At 48.3% G+C, this 21,162-nt stretch overlaps 1 protein-coding gene across 1 annotated transcript in view; it reads left to right on the top strand.

The window, feature by feature from the left end:
- AMBRA1 (autophagy and beclin 1 regulator 1) overlaps positions 1 to 20,692 on the top strand; it is a 962,358-nt gene extending 941,666 nt beyond the window's left edge. Inside the window, exon 18 of the mRNA XM_086959655.1 lies at positions 17,845 to 20,692. Coding sequence (XP_086815781.1) covers positions 17,845 to 18,308 — 464 coding nt within the window. The 3' untranslated portion in view covers positions 18,309 to 20,692. The remainder of the gene's footprint in view (positions 1 to 17,844) is intronic.
- The last annotated feature ends 470 nt before the right edge of the window (positions 20,693 to 21,162 follow it).

Raw genomic sequence — 21,162 nt, 5'->3', positions numbered from 1 at the left:
AGGATCTCCCCCCTCCCCCCACCCCATGGTGGATCTATGGATGCGCGGAGTTGCGGCGAGGGCTTGGTTGGACGATCGTAGTTGGCGGGTGGGGGTGTAGGACAGTCGCGTGTTGAGGCATTCGGGTCCTAGGTCATAGAGGGCTTTGTGTGCGTGGGTGAGGAGACGGAACGTTATTCTCTTGTTGACGGGGAGCCAGTGGAGGTCTTTCAGGTGACCGGAAATGTGAGCTTGCCGGGGGATGTCCAGTATGAGTCTGGCTGAGGCGTTTTGGATGCGTTGGAGTTTTTTCTGAAGTTTGGCTGTGGTTCCGGCGTAAAGGGTGTTTCCGTAATCCAGTCGGCTTGTGACCAGTGCGTGGGTGACCGTCTTTCTTTTGGTGGGGATCCAGCAGAAGATTTTTTTGAGCATGCGTAGGATGTTGAAGCATGATGATGAGACGGCGTTGACTTGTCTGGTCATCGAGAGGGAAGAGTCCAGGATGAAGCCCAGGTTACGTGCGTGGTCCGTAGGTATGGGTGCGGTTCCCAGGGCCGGTGGCCACCATGAGTCGTCCCAGGCAGCGGGGGATGAACCTAAGACGAGGACTTCCGTTTTGTCGGAGTTCAGTTTTAAACGGCTGTTCTTCATCCACTCGGCTACTTCTTTCATTCCTTCGTGTAAGTTGGTTTTGGCGGTGTTTGGGTCTTTGGTGAGGGAGAGAATCAGCTGGGTGTTGTCTGCGTAAGAGATGATGTTGAGGTTGTGTTGGCGTGTGATGGATGCGAGGGGACTCATGTATATGTTGAAGAGGGTGGGACTGAGTGATGATCCTTGTGGTACGCCGCAGATGACTTCAGTGGCCTCTGATCTAAAAGGGGGGAGGCGGACTCTCTGGGTTCTTCAGGCGAGGAACGAGATGATCCAGTGCAATGCTTTTCCTTGTATTCCGACGTTGCTAAGGCGTTGTATGAGGGTGCTATGACAGACTGTGTCGAAGGCTGCGGAGAGGTCAAGTAGGATGAGGGCAGCTGTTTCTCCGTTGTCCAGTAGAGTTCGAATATCGTCTGTTGCTGAGATGAGGGCGGTTTCGGTGCTGTGTTTGGCTCGGAAGCCGGACTGTGAGGGGTCGAGGGATTTGTTGGATTCGAGGAAGGCGGCGAGCTGACTGTTGACTGCTTTCTCAATGACTTTGGCAGGGAATGTGAGGAGCAAGATGGGGCGGTAGTTCTTAAGTTCAGTGGGGTCTGCTGTGGGTTTCTTTAGAAGGGCGCTGAGTTGGGCATGTTTCCAGCTTTCCGGGAAGGTAGCGGAGTTGAAGGAGCAGTTGATGACGTCACAGAGATGGGGTGCGATAATGGAGTCTGCTTTGTTGAAAATGTAGTGGGGGCATGGGTCGGTTGACGATCCCGAGTGGATGGAGTTCATCAGGCGGATGGTGTCTTCAGTGGTGATTGGGTTCCAGTCGCAAAGGATGTTAGAGGGTGGTTTTGGTTCGGAGGTGGGTGGAGTGGACTGGTCTTCGGACTGGTTTCCAAAGCTGTTATGTATGTCGGCGATTTTGTTGTGGAAGAATGAGGCTAGGGAGTCGCAGAGGTCTTGGGAGGGAATGATGTCGTTGGTGCCGGCGGTGGGGTTGGTAAATTCTTTGACGATGTTGAATAGTTCCTTGCTGTTTTGGGCGTTGTTGTCAAGGCGATACTTGAATGCTGATTTCTTGGTGGATCGGATCAGTTGGTGGTGTTTGCGGGTGGCGTTCTTGAAGGTGGTCAGGTTGTCAGTGGTTGGGGTTTTTCTCCAGGCTTTCTCGAGGGTACGACAGATCTTCTTGGATTTCTTAAGGTCATCGTTGAACCAGGGGGCTTTTTTGCTACCTTGCTTGATTTGATGGTTTTTCAAGGGTGCTAGTTTGTCGGCGCTGTGGGTGATCCATTGTGTGAGGTTGGTGGCTGCTTGGTTTGGGTCCGATGATTTGGCGGGAGGGTTGTGGGCTGATGAAGTCGGTGATGTCTTCGCTGAATTGTGTGCGGGGTCCTAGTGGTCTGTAGATGAGGGTGCCTCTGAGTGTGGTCTTGGGGTCGGTGTGGATCTGGAAGTGAAGGTGTTCGACGGTTGCGAGGTAATCGTCGGAACTGGTCGTGATGTGGATGGTGTTCTTATGGACAATGGCGATGCCTCCTCCTGTTTGGTTGGTGCGGTCCTTTCGGATGATCTTGTAGTCGTCCGGGATGGCTTTGGCGATGTCGGGCGCTGATGAGGCGTTCATCCAGGTTTCTGTAAGGCAGGCGACATCCGGCGATGTAGTGTCGAGTAGGTTCCAGAGTTCAATGGCGTGTCTGTGGACTGAGCGGGTGTTGAGCAGGATGCAGATACCAGTCAGCGGAATCCCGGACGAAGTGGTTAATTTGGATCACTCCCTAGATTTTTCCCTGGAGGAACCCTCCTTGTTACAGCTCCCCAAACCCACCTCCAGCAAATACGTCTCATTCAGCCACACCACAGCTCTTCATTGGACGGACCACAGCTGCGTTCACTTTTTCTACAATAAGCCCACAATCCACTACCACCCTCAACCCACCCTGCGTAGAAATTGGAACAAACTCACCATCGACCAGATCTCCTCATCGCTCCTCCAAATCCCTCCTGTCCACTCCTCAAACCCCGACCAAGCAGCCATTAACTTCACCCAATGGCTATCCAAAAGCGCCGACATCCTAGCACCGTTGAAAAAACATCAAAACAAACTAAGCAGCAAGAAGGCCTCCTGGTTCAACAATGATCTTAAGAATTCCAAGAAACTCTGTCGCTCCCTCGAGAAAGCATGGAAAAAAGACCCAAACTCCAACACCAGAGACGCCTTCAAAAACGCCACCCGTATACACCACCAACTAATCCGGTCTGCCAAGAAAGCCGCCTTCAAAGACCGACTAGATAACGCCCACAACAGCAAGGAGTTATTCAACATCGTCAAAGAATTTACCAACCCATCAGCCAACTCAAACGACATCACCCCCTCTCAAGCCCTCTGCGACTCCCTAGCCTCCTTCTTCCACAACAACATTGCAGACATCCACAACAGCTTCGACAACCGACCCGAAGACCTCCCCACCCAACCTTCTGCAGGATCTTCTCCCCCCTTGAACATCCTTAACGACTGGAACCCAATCTCCACTGAGGACACCATCCGCCTGATGAACTCCATCCACTCAGGATCCCCAACTGACCCATGCCCTCACCACATCTTCAACAAAGCAGACTCCATCATAGCACCACGCCTCCGAGACGTCATCAACTGCTCCCTCAACTCCGCCACCTTCCCGGAAAGCTGGAAACACGCAGAACTGAGCGCCCTTCTGAAAAAACCCACAGCTGACCCCACCGAACTCAAAAACTACCGCCCCATCTCGCTCCTTCCTTTCCCGGCCAAAGTCATCGAGAAAGCTGTCAACAACCAGCTTGCCGCCTTTCTCGAAAGCAACAAATCCCTCGACCCCTCACAGTCCGGATTCCGAGCCAAACACAGTACTGAGACCGCTCTCATCGCAGCAACAGATGACATTCGAACCTTACTGGACAATGGAGAAACAGTCGCCCTCATACTCCTTGACCTCTCCGCAGCCTTCGACACAGTCTGCCATAGCACCCTATTACAGCGCCTCAGTAACATCGGAATCCAAGGAAAAGCACTGGAATGGATCACCTCGTTCCTCACCGGAAGAACCCAGAGAGTCCGCCTCCCACCATTTAAGGCAGAGGCCACTGAAGTCATCTGCGGCGTGCTGCAAGGATCGTCACTCAGCCCCACCCTCTTCAACGTGTACATGAGCCCCCTCGCGGCCATCGTTCGCCAACACAATCTCAACATCATCTCCTACGCTGACGACACCCAACTGATCCTCTCACTCACCAAGAACCCCAACACCGCCAAAAACAACTTACACGAAGGAATGAAAGAAGTAGCCGAGTGAATGAAGCACAGCCGTCTGAAACTGAATTCAGACAAAACAGAAGTCCTAATCTTAGGTACCTCCCCCTCCGCCTGGGACGACTCTTGGTGGCCAGAGGCCCTTGGAAAACCACCCATCCCGACAGACCACGCACGGAACCTGGGCGTCATCCTGGACTCCTCACTCTCATTGACCAGACAAGCCAACGCTGTCTCATCATCCTGCTTCAACATTCTTTGCATGCTCAAAAAAACATTTCGCTGGATCCCCACCGAAACTAGAAAAACGGTCACTCACGCACTGGTTACGAGTCGCCTGGACTACGGAAACACCCTATACGCCGGCTCCACCGCAAAACTCCAGAAAAAACTCCAACGCATCCAGAACGCCTCAGCCAGGCTTATACTTGATATCCCGCGTAAAGAACACATCTCGGGTCACCTGAAAAACCTCCACTGGCTCCCCGTAAATAAGAGGATTACCTTCCGCCTCTTAACCAACGCACACAAAGCACTTTACGAACTTGGACCCGAATGCCTCAACACACGACTGTCCTTCTACACCCCCTCCCGTCAGCTACGATCCTCCAACCAAGCCCTTGCTACTGTTCCTCGCATCAACAAAGCCACCATGGGAGGTAGATCCTTCTCCTACCTGGCAGCCAAAACCTGGAACTCTCTTCCCACTCACCTTCGCCTTACTCAGAACCACCTAGCATTCAGAAAGCAACTTAAAACTTGGATATTCGACAAGTAATTTCCTCCCCTTCCTCAAGCGCCTTGAGACCCTATGGGTATGTAGCGCGCTATATAAATTTCTGACTTGACTTAACTTGACTCCTAAGAGCATAAAGAGCAAAACAACACTGACAATGCCACTCATGGGAACCTCACAGAAAAGGAAGAGAAGGGGAACTGTACATGGGGGGAAGAGACCCAAAGTATCTAGAATCTCCGAAAAAATTCAAATTCAAATGAGGGGGGGGGGGGGACCACAGCAGACAAAAAGAATCAATCAAGGGAAAAGCTAAAATCACAGGACAACACACATCTGTTTAAACCCGACCCTCAACAGAAAGTCCAACAGGATCTCAGCTTGGATAAGATGGAGCATTTAGTAAGGTCCCTACTTTTGCCAGTAATAGAGAGGGTAAAAAGAATTGCCAGTGATCTAAGCACTTTAGTTGAAACTACTGCCTCAAACACCAAAGTCTTAGAAGAACTACTAACACTCACTAAGGCTCACACCAATAGTGGCCATACCCCGAGTAATATCAATGGCATCTCCAAGGGGGACACAACCACACTTTCACGCTCTACCTTACTTAGGAAGACAGCTGAGAAGAAAATAACTGGAGGTGGGAGAACCCCTAAAACCCCGAAGAATGCAAGTGTTGAGGGGGAGAATATACCACCTAGAGTAAAGAAAGCTACAACTGAGGAGCCAGGGAACATGCCGATAAAGAGTAGAGGGCTAGACGACCCACCGCTAAACAGCTTTCAACCTCTAAGGAGAACGACTTAACTACACATACTGAAAAATCCCACCTCAAAGAGAGAGACTTAAAAAATACAGACCGCTATATAGATCTACCTCCGGAGGCGGCTTTGTATGTTATCGTCCTCACAGAGTGCCCGAACTCATGGAAGGCTACCATGAATTAAAGAATAAAACAGTCCATTGCCTTAGTAACAACAGGCCACTGCCCCCCAATTTAGATGGGGAGATATTACATGTGAGAAGGCTGGTCTGGATGGGACAGAGACCCAAGGACTTATAATTACCAATTTCAGAGATCCCAGAGTCGCCACCTACATTACTGATTGGTATCTAGAGTGGGGAGGTAGTGGTATATCGACAAGGGATCTGAGCTACTTCTACCCACAGCCTCTAGTGACATCATGGGGTAGACGAGACACTTATAACACCTTCAAAACTGCCAATGCTCCCCTCACAAGGAACACACACATGAACTATTGGGAAATGACACACAAAGGTCGTAGGGGTACAGAAAGAACAGACAGTCTATGGGGCGGTAGCTTGCAGCGTGCACCACTTACCCCACACACCTCACACTGGTCTATCTCCCTACGGAACAGATTTAATGTATTTTCGGGATTGGATGATCTTGATTGACAGGCAACTAAACCCTCGGGGAAAGACTCAATGATTCCAGCGACTCCCCCAACTAAAATCCCTTGTCAGCTCATAAGGGACGACACTGACTGTGCCACCATAGATTAACACGCACCACACGAAATGTCCACAATTAGCGAAACAGTGCTGGAAGCAGTAGAAGAAGTAGGGGACACTCACCATTTGAGTACATCAAACATGGCGTCTATTAACTCCCTACTTTCCCCAGAGACAGCGCCGGACCTCCCCACATCAAAGGATAGTTGGTCAAGAGCAAACACCCTTATAAAAAGTAGAGGGCCCAAGTTAAACGATTCCTTTCACAGTCTCCTTACCTGGAATGTAGCAGGTCTGTCAACCAAGGTCTCCCAACAATCATGGCTAGACGTTATCAAGAATCAAAGCATAGTTTGCTTACAGGAAACCTGGACGATAGAGGAAGTTCACATTATAGGCTTTAAAAATTTCCACTCACCAGCACTCGCTAGTAATCAGGGCCGGAATAAAGGAGGTCTCTGTATATATGTTGCAACTACTGAGGACATAAATGTCAGCCAGTTTCTAAGCACAGTGTTTTTATCAGATATTGGTTTTCAGAGGGTACCATTCACTTAATGTAATCTTAATAAATCTGCATAATAATGTACCTCCCAATACGCCAGAGTCTATATTTCACAGCCTTTTGAATAGCTTAACTTCTCTAAGAGACCAGTTAGTAGGAGAGAAAGTGATAATTTGGGTCGTGATTTTAATTGTACTGTCTGCCCTTATTCTGCAAATGGTTTGTGCGGCCTGGCTGACTATAGGGAAGACAGTCCAACCCATTTTGCCCACACAAAACTAGGCAATATCTTTAACAACATCACCTTCCACCTTAACTTGTCCTTTGTGAATGAGCTATGCAGCCCGATCGCCCCTTTCCAACCAACTTTTAACGGACGGGGGTGTAACTCTACTATTGATTTTACTTTAATGTCCTCTGCCCACGCGGGTTGCGTGCTCACTTGGGAAACTGGCACGGCCCTTTTTGGTGATCACTATCCCATATTTTTTACACGGCATCTACCTCGACGACGAGGACGACACCTTCATCGTCGGCGAGTAGACCTGTGCCGTCTACCATCCCAGTCACCCCATCGACGACTAAGATTGTGCCGTCGACGACGAGATCGACGTCGAAGACATCGACGACGACTCCATCGACGAAAACCGTGACGTCGACGAAGCCTCTCTCGTCGACGAAGAGTATTCCATCGACGACGACGAAATCGTCGACGACGGAGAAATTGCCGTCGACGAGGACCACGTCGCCGAGGACACCGTTGACGGAAAAACCATCGACGAAGAGTAAATTACCGTCGACAAAGGAAATTTCAATGCCGGCACCGTCGTCACAAGCGCCGACGGCCGCAGGCACATGGAAAGAGTCTGAGCTACTGTCGCATACCATGGATGCCCAGACATCCCATGTCACAGTCAAAATAACGAAAAAGCCAATCACGCCAGACCTGACGTCACCCAGTAAGGTGCAACAACTGACCCCATCCTGCCTACTGCAAGATGAAGAGTCGGAGGAGGAACTATATACACAGGCCACTAGTCCTTCAGACTTGGTGCTTAAGTGCCAAAGCACAGACGAGGAACAGGAAGAGGAGGAACACGTAAAACAGACTATCCATACTCAGGTGCACACACAAGTAACACCGATGGTGTGCCTACCAGCATCCATTGTCTCGGATTTGCAATTCCTCATAAAGGACTACAAAGAGCGGTTCCCAGAGAAAACCACTACACCTGCACCTCCAGTTACACAAGTACCTGCGCCTGTACCTCGACATAAGCCTCCTCCACTAGTACTTTCTAAAGACCAAGAGCCAACACAAGACATTCTCTCGTCCGACAACGAGGAGAGAGATCAAGAAGAAGGTGAGGTCCGTGATGACGACTCAGACCCTGATGCAGACCAGGACTACGTCGCACAATCCCCGGCCTCTCCAGAACCACAGTCTTCGGAATCACCACCTGTAGACATTGGTGTTTTCCATAATCTCATAGAGCGGGCGGCCAAACGGTTCCATATGTCTATGGAAACCCTGGAGACTGAATGCTTCCTCTACGATTTTAAGGAACCTACAAAAAAGACGACTAGGTCAATCCCGATCATTGACTTCCTCTGGAAACAAGGCAAACAACTAATGCAAACGCCAGCTTCAATTCCTGTGGTAGTGCCCAGGCTTGATAAAAAATACAAAGCAACCTCATCGGCGCCAGCATGTCTCACGGGTCACCCCAAAGCAGACTCCGTGGTAACACAAGCGGCGCAGAAAAACTTGCGGAATCCAGCATCTCCTTTGTCGACGCCACCTGACAAAGAAGGCAGGAAACTAGATACCATTGGAAAACGCTTCTCCACCACGTCGGCAATGCCGGTGAAGGTGGCGAATTCAATAGCACTTCTGGGCCGCTACAACCGTCAACTATGGGCAGACATCGCACCCTACTTAGCTAATCTGCCAGAGAATTTAAAGGAGGAGGCACATTCGCTTCTCCTAGAGGGCCAAACATCTGCCTCTGAGCTGATTGACTGTGCAATAGACGTCGCCATGACTGGCTTCAGGCAGCTGGCAGGTGCCGCTGTTCTGAGACAAGGCTGGCTCAAGGCCACCTCCTTACGTCAGGAAGTACAAACAAAAATCATCGATATGCCTTACGATGGCCAACATCTCTTTGGCGAAAAAATTGACGAGGCCCTCACCACTATCAAAAAGGACACAGATACGGCCAAAGCTCTGGGAACTCTGCAATTCAGGAACCAGTCCTTTTGTGGTAACAGAGGAAGGGGACAACCTGCATACAGAGGCTCCTACCAGGATAGGTCCTCCTACCCGTACACCCAGAGCAAAACACAGTATCAACAGCGTCAAGGCCAGACAGGACGTCAATCTTCCTATAATAAGTCAAACTACAGGGGAAAAAAACAAAAAAGACCTGCTGGCAACCGCCAATGACTCATCCCAATGGCCAGTCCATCCACCATTGCATTTTTTAAGACTTGGAGGAAAACTCACATTCTTCCTAAAAAATTGGCAAAAAATAACAACAGATCGGTGGGTGTTACAACTCATCCAATTCGGACATTCACTAGAATTTGTCTCAATTCCCCCAACGACAACACCAGCCAAACGGTCCCACAAACACCTACGGCTGCTTCTTCAGGAAATCGCTTCCATGCTTCAAAAGGGAGCGATAGAGAGAGTTCCTCACACCCAAAAAGGGAAAGGATTCTACTCCCATTTCTTCCTCATTCACAAGAAAGGAAAGAAATGGAGACCAATCCTCGACCTCAGAGCGCTCAATGTGTTCCTAAAGAAACAGTCACGTTACAAGAAATCCTGGGCCTCCTGGAGGAAGGCGACTACATGACGTCCCTAGACCTGCAAGACGCCTACTATCACATCCCTATCCTCAAGGGACACAGGAAGTACCTCAGGTTCGCAGTAGCAGGAGACCACTACCAATTCTGTGTTCTCCCGTTTGGCCTCAAATCTGCCCCACGGATATTTACAAAATGCCTCTCTCCTGTGGCAGCTTTCCTTCGTCAACAGGGTCACCAGGTTTTCCCATACCTGGACAACTGGCTGGTAAAGGCACCGTCTGCGATAGCCGCAGCCACATCCTCCAGCGCCTGTCTGAATATTTTCCGCCGCCTAGGCTTGACCCTCAACAGAGAGAAATCGGCACTAGAACCAAACAAAGTCATCGCTTTTCTTGGAGCGACTCTGGACACGGAACGCGTAAGAGCCTTCCCCTCTCAGGAGAGAAAGACCAAACTCATCTCCTTGGCCACGTCAGTGGCATCGAGAAAGACTCTACCCGTCCGCACCTTCAAGTCCCTCCTCGGCATGATGTCCTCATGCATTATGCTCATTCCACACTGCCGCCCCAAAATGCGCCCTCTCCAGGAGGAACTAACGAGGCAATGTACACAAGCTGCGGGATCTTTCGAGGACCGCATACATGTCACACGAGCTATGGTCAACCGCTTACAATGGTGGAGGTCGCCCAGACATCTGTCACAGGGACTGCCGTTCCTGCTTCCAGCGGAACCACACGTAATAACAACGGACGCATCCCTAGAAGGCTGGGGAGCGGTCCTACAAGAACTCCAGATCAATGGCAAGTGGACGCCACAGGAATCCAAACTCCACATCAATCTACTGGAACTAAGAGCAGTCTTTCTAGCTCTCCAAGCGTTCCTACCACGCATCCGAAACTCCCCAGTGCTCGTCAGGACAGACAACACCACGACGATGCACTACCTAAACAAACAGGGAGGGACGCGATCACTTTCACTCTCTCGAGAATCGCAGAGAGTCTGGAATTGGCTTAGGGAGCATGGAATAACGCTAAAAAACGAATACGTCCCGGGCAAGGACAACGTCTTGGCAGACGCCCTGAGCAGGGAGAGGTCACCATCCCACGAATGGGAATTGGATACGGAGGCGCTGGAATATATCTTCGCGGAGTGGGGAACCCCGCAGATAGATCTCTTTGCCACCAGAGAGAACGCCAAATGCCCAAGCTTCGCAAGCAGGCTTCACCAACCAGGAACCCTCGGGAATGCATTTTCCATCGCATGGCGTAACGTGTTTGCCTACGCCTTTCCACCATTTCCACTGGGTCCTCAGGAAGATGAATTCGGAGCCCTGCACTCTGATCCTCATCGCCCCATCCTGGCCGAGGCAGCACTGGTTCACGGAACTTCATCGCCTATCTGCCCGGCCACCTCTTCGCCTACACCAACATCAAGCCCTGCTCACAATGTCACAAGGGCAGGTCCTCCACCCGAACCGGAGCCCTCTGAAGTTGTCAGCCTGGCTCCTGAATACCGCAAATTCAGCCACCTAAACATCCCGCAGGAGTGTAGAGACGTCCTTGCAAAGGCCAGAGCCGACAGCACTAATAAGACCTACTCACTAAAATGGAAACGGTTCTGCGTTTGGTGTGTGGCTGAAGGCCTACACCCCTTCCATATCACTCCACAGCAGCTGCTACCATATTTACTGCATCTAGCGCAATCAGGCCTTGCGCATGCATCCATCAAAGTACATCTACATCTAGCAGCGATATCCAGGTTCACAAGAACTTCCAAGGGTCCATCCCTGTGGGCGGACAGATTTACCAAACAATTCCTAAAAGGTTTTTTCAGATCCTTTCCACGACCAAAACCAATCCCTCCGTCGTGGCACCTCAACGTGGTCCTTCACCAATTAATGAAGCACCCCTTCGAACCCATCCATAAAGCGGACGTCAAATACCTTTCATGGAAAACGGCCCTCTTCCTGGCCCTAACCTCTGCCAGAAGGGTCAGTGAACTGCAGGCTCTTTCAATCCAAGATCCTTTTTTGCAATTCAGAGAGGACAGGGTCATTCTACGAACTAACCCTGCTTTATACCGAAAGTCCCCTCGGACTTCCACCTTAATGAACCAGTGGTGCTCAAGTTGTTCTTTCCAAACCCAACTACTGCAGCTGAAAGAACCCTGCACTCATTAGATCTGAAGAGATGTCTCAAATTCTACATCGACAGGACACAACACTTCAGAAAGTCATCTCAACTCTTCGTTGCCTTTAGTAGACCAAGGAAAGGTATGCCCCTGACGAAACAAAGTATTTCAAGGTGGATTTCTTCAGCGATCACTTTTTGCCACGACAAGGCTGGACGGCCTTTGGAGGCAAGAGTCAAAGCTCATTCAACAAGAGCCATGTCCACGTCTGCGGCACTATTTGCTGGAGTACCGGTACTGGACATTTGTAGAGCGGCGACCTGGAAGTCCCCGCACACCTTCACCAGGCACTACTGCCTGGATACTGAGCTGACGAGGGATGCAGCAGTGGGCAGAGCAGTGCTTCGCCATCTGTTCCAGTAAGGTGAGCCTTCTTACATCCCTCCATCCTTTACTGGTATGCACATTTCTTTTTTCCTAGAAACTACTTGACATTGCATGTTGGTGGTTTGCAGTCGCGTGATATGTATTATCTACAGACTCATATATGAAGTCGCAGTCGCGTGATATGTATTATCTACAGACTCATACACAAAAATGTCCAATCCCTGGTACGACGGGAGTCTCAATGACGATAGACGCGCCATGCGAATGGCAGAGCGCACCTGGAGATCAGCTCTCTCCGCACTGAACCTAAAAAACCTGAAGAAAAGGAGAAACACCTACTTCAGGAAAATAAAACGATCAAAATCAGACTTCTTCAGCCGTCAGCTTGACCAAGCCAAAAATCGTCCGAGAAAGCTGTTTGAGCTTATCCGAACACAATCCAAAGAACAACCCCAACATCTCAACACTATGTGCGAAGCTCCCTCCTGCGAGGACTTCGCCTCCTTCTTTAACCAAAAAACTGACAACATAAAGAATGACCTCCTCATAGACGCAAGCCTCTATCCCAAACCCCACCGCATAGCACCCACTACACCAAAAAACAATGCCACCTGGTCAACCTTTCTCACCTACACGGAGGAAGAAATTGGCAAACTGCTCAGCACTCTGAAACCATCCAATCACCTCACGGACCCCCTTCCTGCTAACGCTGTCAAAGTCCTTACCCCGTCGCTCCTTCCACTCTGGACCAAAATCATTAACAGCTCACTTCAACAAGGGATCATTCCCGACTCCCTCAAAGTTGGTCAAGTCACACCTTTGCTAAAGAAACCTACAGCTGACCCCTCTGACCTAAACAACTACCGTCCCATTACCAACATTCCGACTCTTGCCAAACTGCTGGAAAAATGCGCACAAACACAATTAACTAAACACATTACTCAGTTTGATCTCCTCAACTCTCATCAATCAGGCTTCCGAGCAAATCACAGTACTGAAACTGCTATGACTCACATAATCGACGACGCCCTCCAAATCCTAGATCATAACGATACTTGCCTCCTCATCCTCCTTGATCTCTCCTCTGCATTTGACACTGTCAAACATGAGAGCTTACTCGAACTACTAAACACAAGAATGGGCCTATCTGGAACTGTGCTCAAATGGTTCACGTCCTTTTTGCATAACAGGTCGCAGAAATTCAAGAGCAACAACTTGATGTCTGCACCAAGACCTGTATCGCTAGGCGTACCACAAGGATCCTCCCTATCCCCAACTTTGTTCAACCTAGTTATGGAACCTCTCACCACCTTGCTGCAAGAATCCAATGTACACTTCCACATGTATGCTGACGACACTCAACTCTATCTCAAACTACAATCACCCAAAGACATCACGCTCTTGAACTCAACGATCAGAAGCACCCAATCGTGGTTGGCCGCTAATCATCTGAAACTCAATGCCCTTAAAACAGAGTTCCTTCTGATCTCACCACCCGCGAAGAGCACTACCGCACAAATGTGGCTTAAAGACCTAACGGCACTCAATGTCCAACCCACCATCGTGGACTCAGCGAAATCTTTGGGCATAACACTTGACACCAATCTCAGCATGCAGGAACACATCAACAAAGCAACTAAGGGAGCGAACTACCAAATCAACACCCTTAGGAAACTTAAACCTTTCCTTCCAACCAAAGACTTCCAAACTGCGGTACAATCGCTAGTCATACCTCGAATAGAATACGGCAGCACCGCCCTCTGCGGTCTCCCCCTAGCCACTACGGCACCCATCAGAGCCTCTCTAAACGCCGCAGCGAGACTTATCACTGGATCAAAAAAACACTCACACATTTCCCCTGACTTCAAATCCCTGAATTGGCTGCCGTTTGAAGCCAGAATACACCTGAAAATCGCTTGTCTGACGCACAAGGCTGTCCACCTGAGCTCACCTAGATACCTCGCTCAGAAGCTGACGATTTCTGGAGGCTCCAGAAACACTAGAGGTACAAATAATCTTTTGCTAAAGCCTAAAAGATTCCGCATGGAAAAAACCTATAAACGCTCCTTCTCAGGAATGGCTCCCAGGATTTGGAACTCGCTCCCCCCTGAAACCAGGCTCATCACCTCTACCATACTTTTCAAGAAAGAAGTAAAAGCGATCCTCATGGCTAAATACACTTGAACCACTACTGGAGATAAACTACAAAGACTTGATACTCATCTGTACTACTTGTCGAACCCTTTGTATTGTTATTTCGATTCTGAAATTGACTTATTGATTGTTTTATGTTATCACCTCAATGTACCTTTAACATGTTTGATGTATCTGCGTATACATGCTCCCCTCCTCTGTAAAGCGCTCTGATATCTGCGAAGATCTTGTTCGCGCTATATAAAACTTTCAAAATAAATAAATAATAAATGATATACCATCATAGAATGTGCATAATGTATTGCTTGCTACTCTGATTCAGGCATGTGAATCTATGAAAGACACCCAAATACTGGATAAGAAATGCGTTACTTACCTGTAACTGCAGTTATCCAGTATTAGTGTCTTTCATAGATTCACATGCACCCTCCCGCCTCCCCTGGAAGGACTCACCTATCTCTCTAACAAGTTTGCGCCTAACTAGCTTAGTGCGTACGAAAATCTGAGAGACTGAGGCTCCTGACAGGAAGGTTCTAGAAGGAGGTGGTAGCTGATTGGTTGGTTCTCTTTACTTCGGTCCTTTTTACAAAAGGACACAGATAGGCTACCAAGGTGGGACCCTTGGGTCTACTCTGTTTTGGTCCTTCTTACATAAGGACGTAGATAGGACACTAAGGTGAGATCCTTAGGCCTATTCCTTTATATGTATGTCTATAGGACATTACTTTTTTGTATACCGGAGGCTCCCGTCTCGACGACGGGGAATGATTCAGGCATGTGAATCTATGAAAGACACTAATACTGGATAACTGCAGTTACAGGTAAGTAACACATTTCTTGCCGTTACTTCACTTAGAAGAGTTAGTGAGCTGCAAGCCCTAACTATTCAAGAGCCATTCATTCAAGTAATGCAAATAGAGTAGTTCTCAGAACAAACCCTAAATTCATGCCAAAAGTGGTATCCCATTTTCATATAAATCAAACAATAGACCTGCCAGTGTTCTTTCAAAATCCACAGACAGTTGCTGAAAGGGCATTACATACTCTAAATGTCAAAAGAGCTCTGCTATACGATAGAACTAAGGCATTTCGTAAGACAAAACAGTTGTTAGTTGCTTTCTCACCACAACACAAAGGCAATCCTATTTCTAAATCAGGTATAGCCAGATGGATCGTTAAGTGCATTCAGATATGTTACTTAAAGGCAAAACGCACCTTAACTGTTCCCCCTAGGGCGCATTCTAAACGCAAACTAGGGGCATCCATGGCTTTCCTAGGAAATATTCCTTTACACAAAATTTGTAGAGCAGCCACATGGTCAACCATACATACATTTACCAAACACTATTTTGTAGCTGTACATTCCAAACAGCAAGCTGCTGTAGGACAGGCTGTTCTCAAAACTCTTTTTCAGACTGCTGCAGCTGGCACGGGCAACCACCGCTAAGGGAGATACTGCTATACATTCTATGCACAGATATGAATTCAGCAGCCCACATGCCTCGAATGGAATATGCTACTTACCAGTATGCATCTGTTCTTGGCATGTAGTGCTGCTGACATTCATATCGCCCACCCGCCTCCCCGGTGCCTGTCGCACCTGTAGCATTCACTCTTTGCATGGCCATCTCTTACTATACTATACTCCATCTCTCCCACAATGGCGAAAAACAATCTGGGGATGGAGAGGATGCCCATGCGCACTGTAGTCCGAGGGAGGAGCCACCTATCTCGTGATACTTCGAAGACTCTTCCAGGGCAACAATGTGCAATCATCCGGACCCAACACTAGGCGGCGTTCTATGCACAGATATGAATGTCAGCAACCCTACATGCCAAGAACAGATGCATACTGGTAAGTAGCATATTCCTTACTTTCCTTCAATAATGCTCTTTCTGGTACCGACAGTTTAGCCGCAGATTGCTCACCAACCCTCCCATCCTCTCCTTTCTGTGGCTTCACTTTATCCATTAATAAGGTCCCAAGTTTAGGAAGCTGCTCACTGGTCTACTGATTTTTTGGGGGGGGCTTCATGTCTCGGGAGACGACCAGTCTCGAAATCATCTGATGTCAGCTTAAGGATGTGGTGCTTTTATAGGCTCGGCGTGTCATTTCCAGTGCCGAACAGCATCTGTGCGAAGCCGCACAGTGCCTCCTTTTGGCGCACAGAGGTACTATGAAAAAGTTCCCAGATCCAGTCTCACGTCTGGGAAGTATTGAAAAGGTGAGAAATCTGTGGCTAGATGGTCTCTATCCGAAGGGGCATTGTTAAAGGTAAGAAAGACATCTGATGCCCCAGAGAGATCCGACTTACCACCAAATGATGGTTGCCGATGTTGCCAATGGAAGAAAGAGATTCCAGACCCAACCACTAGACTGCAGAATAATGCACATTTAAACCCCCCTCCCCCCACGATTATTTGCCAACCATCACACCACTTAAGGTGCAAAAACTTTGTAGAGTTATGTCCCTGTGAATATTGTACTGCTGTTTTTTTAATAGTTAGTGGTGGAATGGCTGTATATTTATCAGTCCTCTGTGCATGTAAATGTAAGAGCCTATATCAGTAGAATTGCATTCGTAATAGAACATGGAATCTCTGTGTATGCGGTGTCCTATGTATAAAGTGCATAACTGCCACTGGTGGGGTCACAAGCAGACTTGATGTTTGATTCAGATTGTGTGTGATTTTACCACATCTTATTTCAGACGTGTTTGGTGGGATAGACGAGATTCTGACACTTGTCTGGTCTTGTCACAGATAACTTGGCACTGCTGCTGTGTGTGGTAATTTTAGTGAGAGAAGGAATTATTTTGGCTTCATGAAGCTTTTGTTTTAAGTTCCTAAACAGTGACTTTTCGATCAGAGCTGTAGGGATAGCACATCTGGATTGGTTGGTAGACTTTAAAGAAAATACACCTGCGAGTTGAATTTATTTTTCCAGACTGTTCATAAACTGGTGTAAGAGTCTGGGACTGCTCTGGTTCCTGCCCCTTTATCTGAATGTTATCCCTAACCTGGTGTAAGCTTCTTGAACTGCCCTGGTCTTTGCCACTTTATCCGAATGGTATTGTGATCCTGGTGTAAGTGTCTGGAACTGCTCTGGTCTCAGCCCCTTTCCCTGAATGTCATCCCTAACCTGGTGTAAGTGTCTGAAACTGCTCTGGTCTCTGCCCCTTTCCCTGAATGTCATCCCTAACCTGGTGTAAGTGTCTGAAACTGCTCTGGTCTCAGCCCCTTTCCCTGAATGTCATACCCAACCTGGTGTAAGTGTCTTGAACTGCTCTGGTCTCAGCCCCTTTCCCTGAATGTTATTCCTAACCTGGTGTAAGTGTCTGAAACTGCTCTGGTCTCTGCCCCTTTCCATGAAGGTTATTCCTAACCTGGTGTGATTCTGTGACTTCCCTGGTCTGTGTTCTTTTCCTTTACTCTGTTGTGAGGTGCACAAGTTGATCTGTTATGAAGCATGGACAACAAAGGCGGTTGAATGTGGTTTTATCACTGATGGTGCCATTTGTGCATCCATTGAAAAGAGGCCCTGCTACATTGTTTACTAGCAGGGTAGAGGGAAGCCACAGTGTATCTTGCCCAGTATGCCCCAAATCCATCCGTTGATCCAGGTACGACCTTTGTTGGTATTGAGTACGCTGTGGTCTACTTTACGATTGTGGTGTTCTAGAGCCTGTTTTTTGTGCACTTTTGTACTGAAATGTCTGCTCTGTTTGTGTTTAGTGGAAGGTCACGATTATGCTGCATCTGGAGATGACGCCATCAGCCGGATCCAGCGTCTCATGGCAGAGGGTGGCATGACCGCTGTGGTCCAGCGGGAGCAGAGCACCACCATGGCCTCCATGGGTGGCTTTGGGAATAACATCATTGTGAGCCACCGCATCCACCGTGGCTCTCAGACCGGCGGGGAGGCACTCAGCACCACAGCAGACCGGGGCTCACCACAGCCCTCCACGTCCATCACCGCAGCCACCGAGATGGAGAGGAGAATGCTGTACGAGGCTCTACAGGGCATGTCAGGCTCTCGGAATGAAGCCTCTGACAGACAGGACCAGACCTCCAGTCATCCTGAGAGACCAATTGAACTCAGTGACTCATCCAGGGACAGTAACGACCAGCCCTATCGCCTTGAAAGTGAAAGCTTCTCTAGCACAGACTTCAGCACTGGGGAGTCCCAGAACAGGTAGAAGCTTGCCCCCTGTGTCTGTGCTTAGTTCATAGTGCTGCGAGGACAGCCGCCACTTGGCCACCAGCTTGGCCGTCTGGGCATCGGTTTACCTGCGGCGAATGAAGGATCGGGCTGAAGTGGTAGTGAGGGACCACCAGCCAGGTATTAGGAGAAGTTTCACTGATTGCCTAGAAATGCTGCTTCCTGCCTTTTATTTTTATTTTTTTATTTTTTAGGATTTTTGTGTGGAATTCATTGATGGACCTGAAGTGATGGCAAAGTGAAGAACTAAACCCTAGACACTTCATTTCAGAAGCGAGATGCCATGCGATCCTGATGGGGTCACACAGTGGGAGTCCTCTGCTGTAGCTTATTTAATGTTCATGTCTGTGTGCAGCATCATGGTTGGGCATTAGAATCCAGGGCGCGTGGCAACGAACAGGCATCCTGAGGTCTGAATAATGGACAGTATGTTGGGTGTGGAGGTACCGTTGTTTCCCATCCTGGGTGCTAATTCTACACATAGTATGTATCTAGCAATGTTTGGGGCCAGCGGAAGAGGAGTTCTACAGGGCATATTCAGTTGGCATGGAGCTGGTCTAACACCACTCTCTGAGCCAGGGCTTTCTGAACGTATACTTGGCTGTCTAAGACCTCTGCGTTTAATGATTATGCAAAACTCTCTGGATCGACTGTTCTGGACCCTGAAACAAAACTCCTGAGTTACAGAGTATCCTTTTACTATGTAAAGAGGATAGCTCTGCCATAGCTGCCAGACACATTCCTCGTTGGTACACTGGACTTCCACAGAGAAAGGAATAGCCCCGCCTGGCATTGCGAGTATAGTCGTAGACAACGTTCTGGAGAACCATAGCAGAACTTGTTCCTGTAAAGAGGGTGAGGCGCTTCACTCACAGGGTCGTCTTACCCGTCCTGAGCATAAGTTGCAAATAAGAGTACATTTCTCACAGTTTTCCTATTGCTAATAGAAGATAGTCCAATCACCGCAAGCAAGGGATAGATCACCTGCTACTGATTAAGAAGTTGACTCCTTCATTGAGCAAAGACCTCCCCTTCTCAGACAGACGACTCCCATCTTTCTCCCCAAGGCCACTCACCTAATGCTATGGCATTGGTGATGTAACCCTCCTACCCCCACCCTGCATCACTGGTGAGAAAAATTGTACAATATTTTACTATGTCACTAACTGATTTCCATATTCTTTATATCTTCACTCCATATTAGACTTTTTGTGTTTGTACCTTCGTATTAGTAGGTAATAGCTGCAAATTTTCTCCTCCCTCCTCCTCCCCCTTCATTGTACTGGTCTTCACAGCTTCCTTCCCACAGTATCACTTTATTTGCCTCTGTATCGAAGTCTTCTGGTAGAGATTTCTCTCCTCTGATGAGCATCAACAGTCGGTAGGTTAGAACATGGACAGCCATTCTAAAACAAAAAAGTCACTGTACCTTCTTGGTGGATGGCCTTCCTCTTCACCCTTGCACTCTCAAGTGCACAACTCATCTTGAAATGTGCAGTGTGTGGTAGAACCTTCCATGGCGTGGCTTGGAAGAGATGGGGTTGCTTCTTTGTTGGGTAGCTAAACACTGTCTTTCCAGCTTGTTAGCGTACTAGCTATTTTGCTCAAACTGTGTATCGCTGAATATTTGCTCTTAAAAGCTTTGTCTTTGCTGCTGGCACTTGTCCGGACCCTCCTTTCGTGTGTATACCAAACCTGCCATGACAACATGTCTTCTCCTGCACCTCTAGGGCTCATATTCATTCTCTCCGTGGATGGAAATCTGTGTACTGGCCCTTGAAAATGTCCTCTTTGCTAGTGTTCTGATCCCCTGGTCCCAGGGATGGCCTACTTCCTTTCACCATATACTCTTCTCTGGCACCTGTTGCTTGGATCCGTTTCCTGAGGGTTAGTCACCAAGTTTTCCGATAAACCCTAGCCTGGGTCACGTGATCTCATCTTAGCAGTATTAAAATGTTAAAACTTGAATGTTACACATGAACTTTAAGACCTCTGAGAAACCCTGTTGGTTCGACGGTGGGGAGTTTGATGAAGGTGGCTGCTGTGCAGGAAGAAGGTGGTACCCCCTGAACAGGAACCTGACAGCAAGCTGTCGGGCAGTGATGTAAACCGTTGCATGGGTTTGGAACTGTTCATGTAGCTTCTCGCCAGAATAATCCAGTCGCTCTGATCACTTTCAGTTTTAGTATAAAATGTGATTTATTTCCATCCCTCTTTTATTGTTTTTTTATTTTTAATTTTAACTTCATCATAGAACGTTTTTGGTGGGGAGCTTTGGGGTGGGGGAAGGACATGGCTCAACTTCAAAAAGAGGGAAACACCAAAGATCAACGTCATAATAATTAAAATCTGACAAACATCCTCACTTTGCTGTGTTTTCATTATTTACCAGTGTTTTAGTGGATTCTCTGGCCTGCAAAACAAGATCCAGAGGCGGTTAGTCTGCCACAGCAGAAATGCTTGTTGCGTGACTGTCACTTTAGGGTCAAAATCTTTGTATGACGCCCCTCATGAGTTAAACCCTCCCCAAGCCCCACCCACACCCCGAAACCCAATCCCACCCACACCCATCCCCCAATCACCCAAGAGAGTATCCTGCTGAATTGTTTAACAGATCATTGAATGCTGCCAGAGCATTGCATTAGAAATCTTGGTTGTTTGGGACTCTTATAAGATACCAGAACAACATTTTCAGTGGCTTTCAGTGATAAGGATCACCACTACCCCTTTCAGGTAAAAAATATAAACCTACACAGACACCATCTGAATGAATGAATTAATTAATTAATTAATTAATTAATGAAAGGGGTTTTGTATAGCATGACTGCTGC

This window comes from Lissotriton vulgaris, chromosome 2_2, assembly GCF_964263255.1.
Source record: "Lissotriton vulgaris chromosome 2_2, aLisVul1.2, whole genome shotgun sequence".
Lineage (NCBI taxonomy): Eukaryota > Metazoa > Chordata > Amphibia > Caudata > Salamandridae > Lissotriton > Lissotriton vulgaris.
The sequence above is the reverse complement of the archived record's forward strand: the minus strand, read 5'-3'. Positions and strand labels throughout refer to the sequence as shown.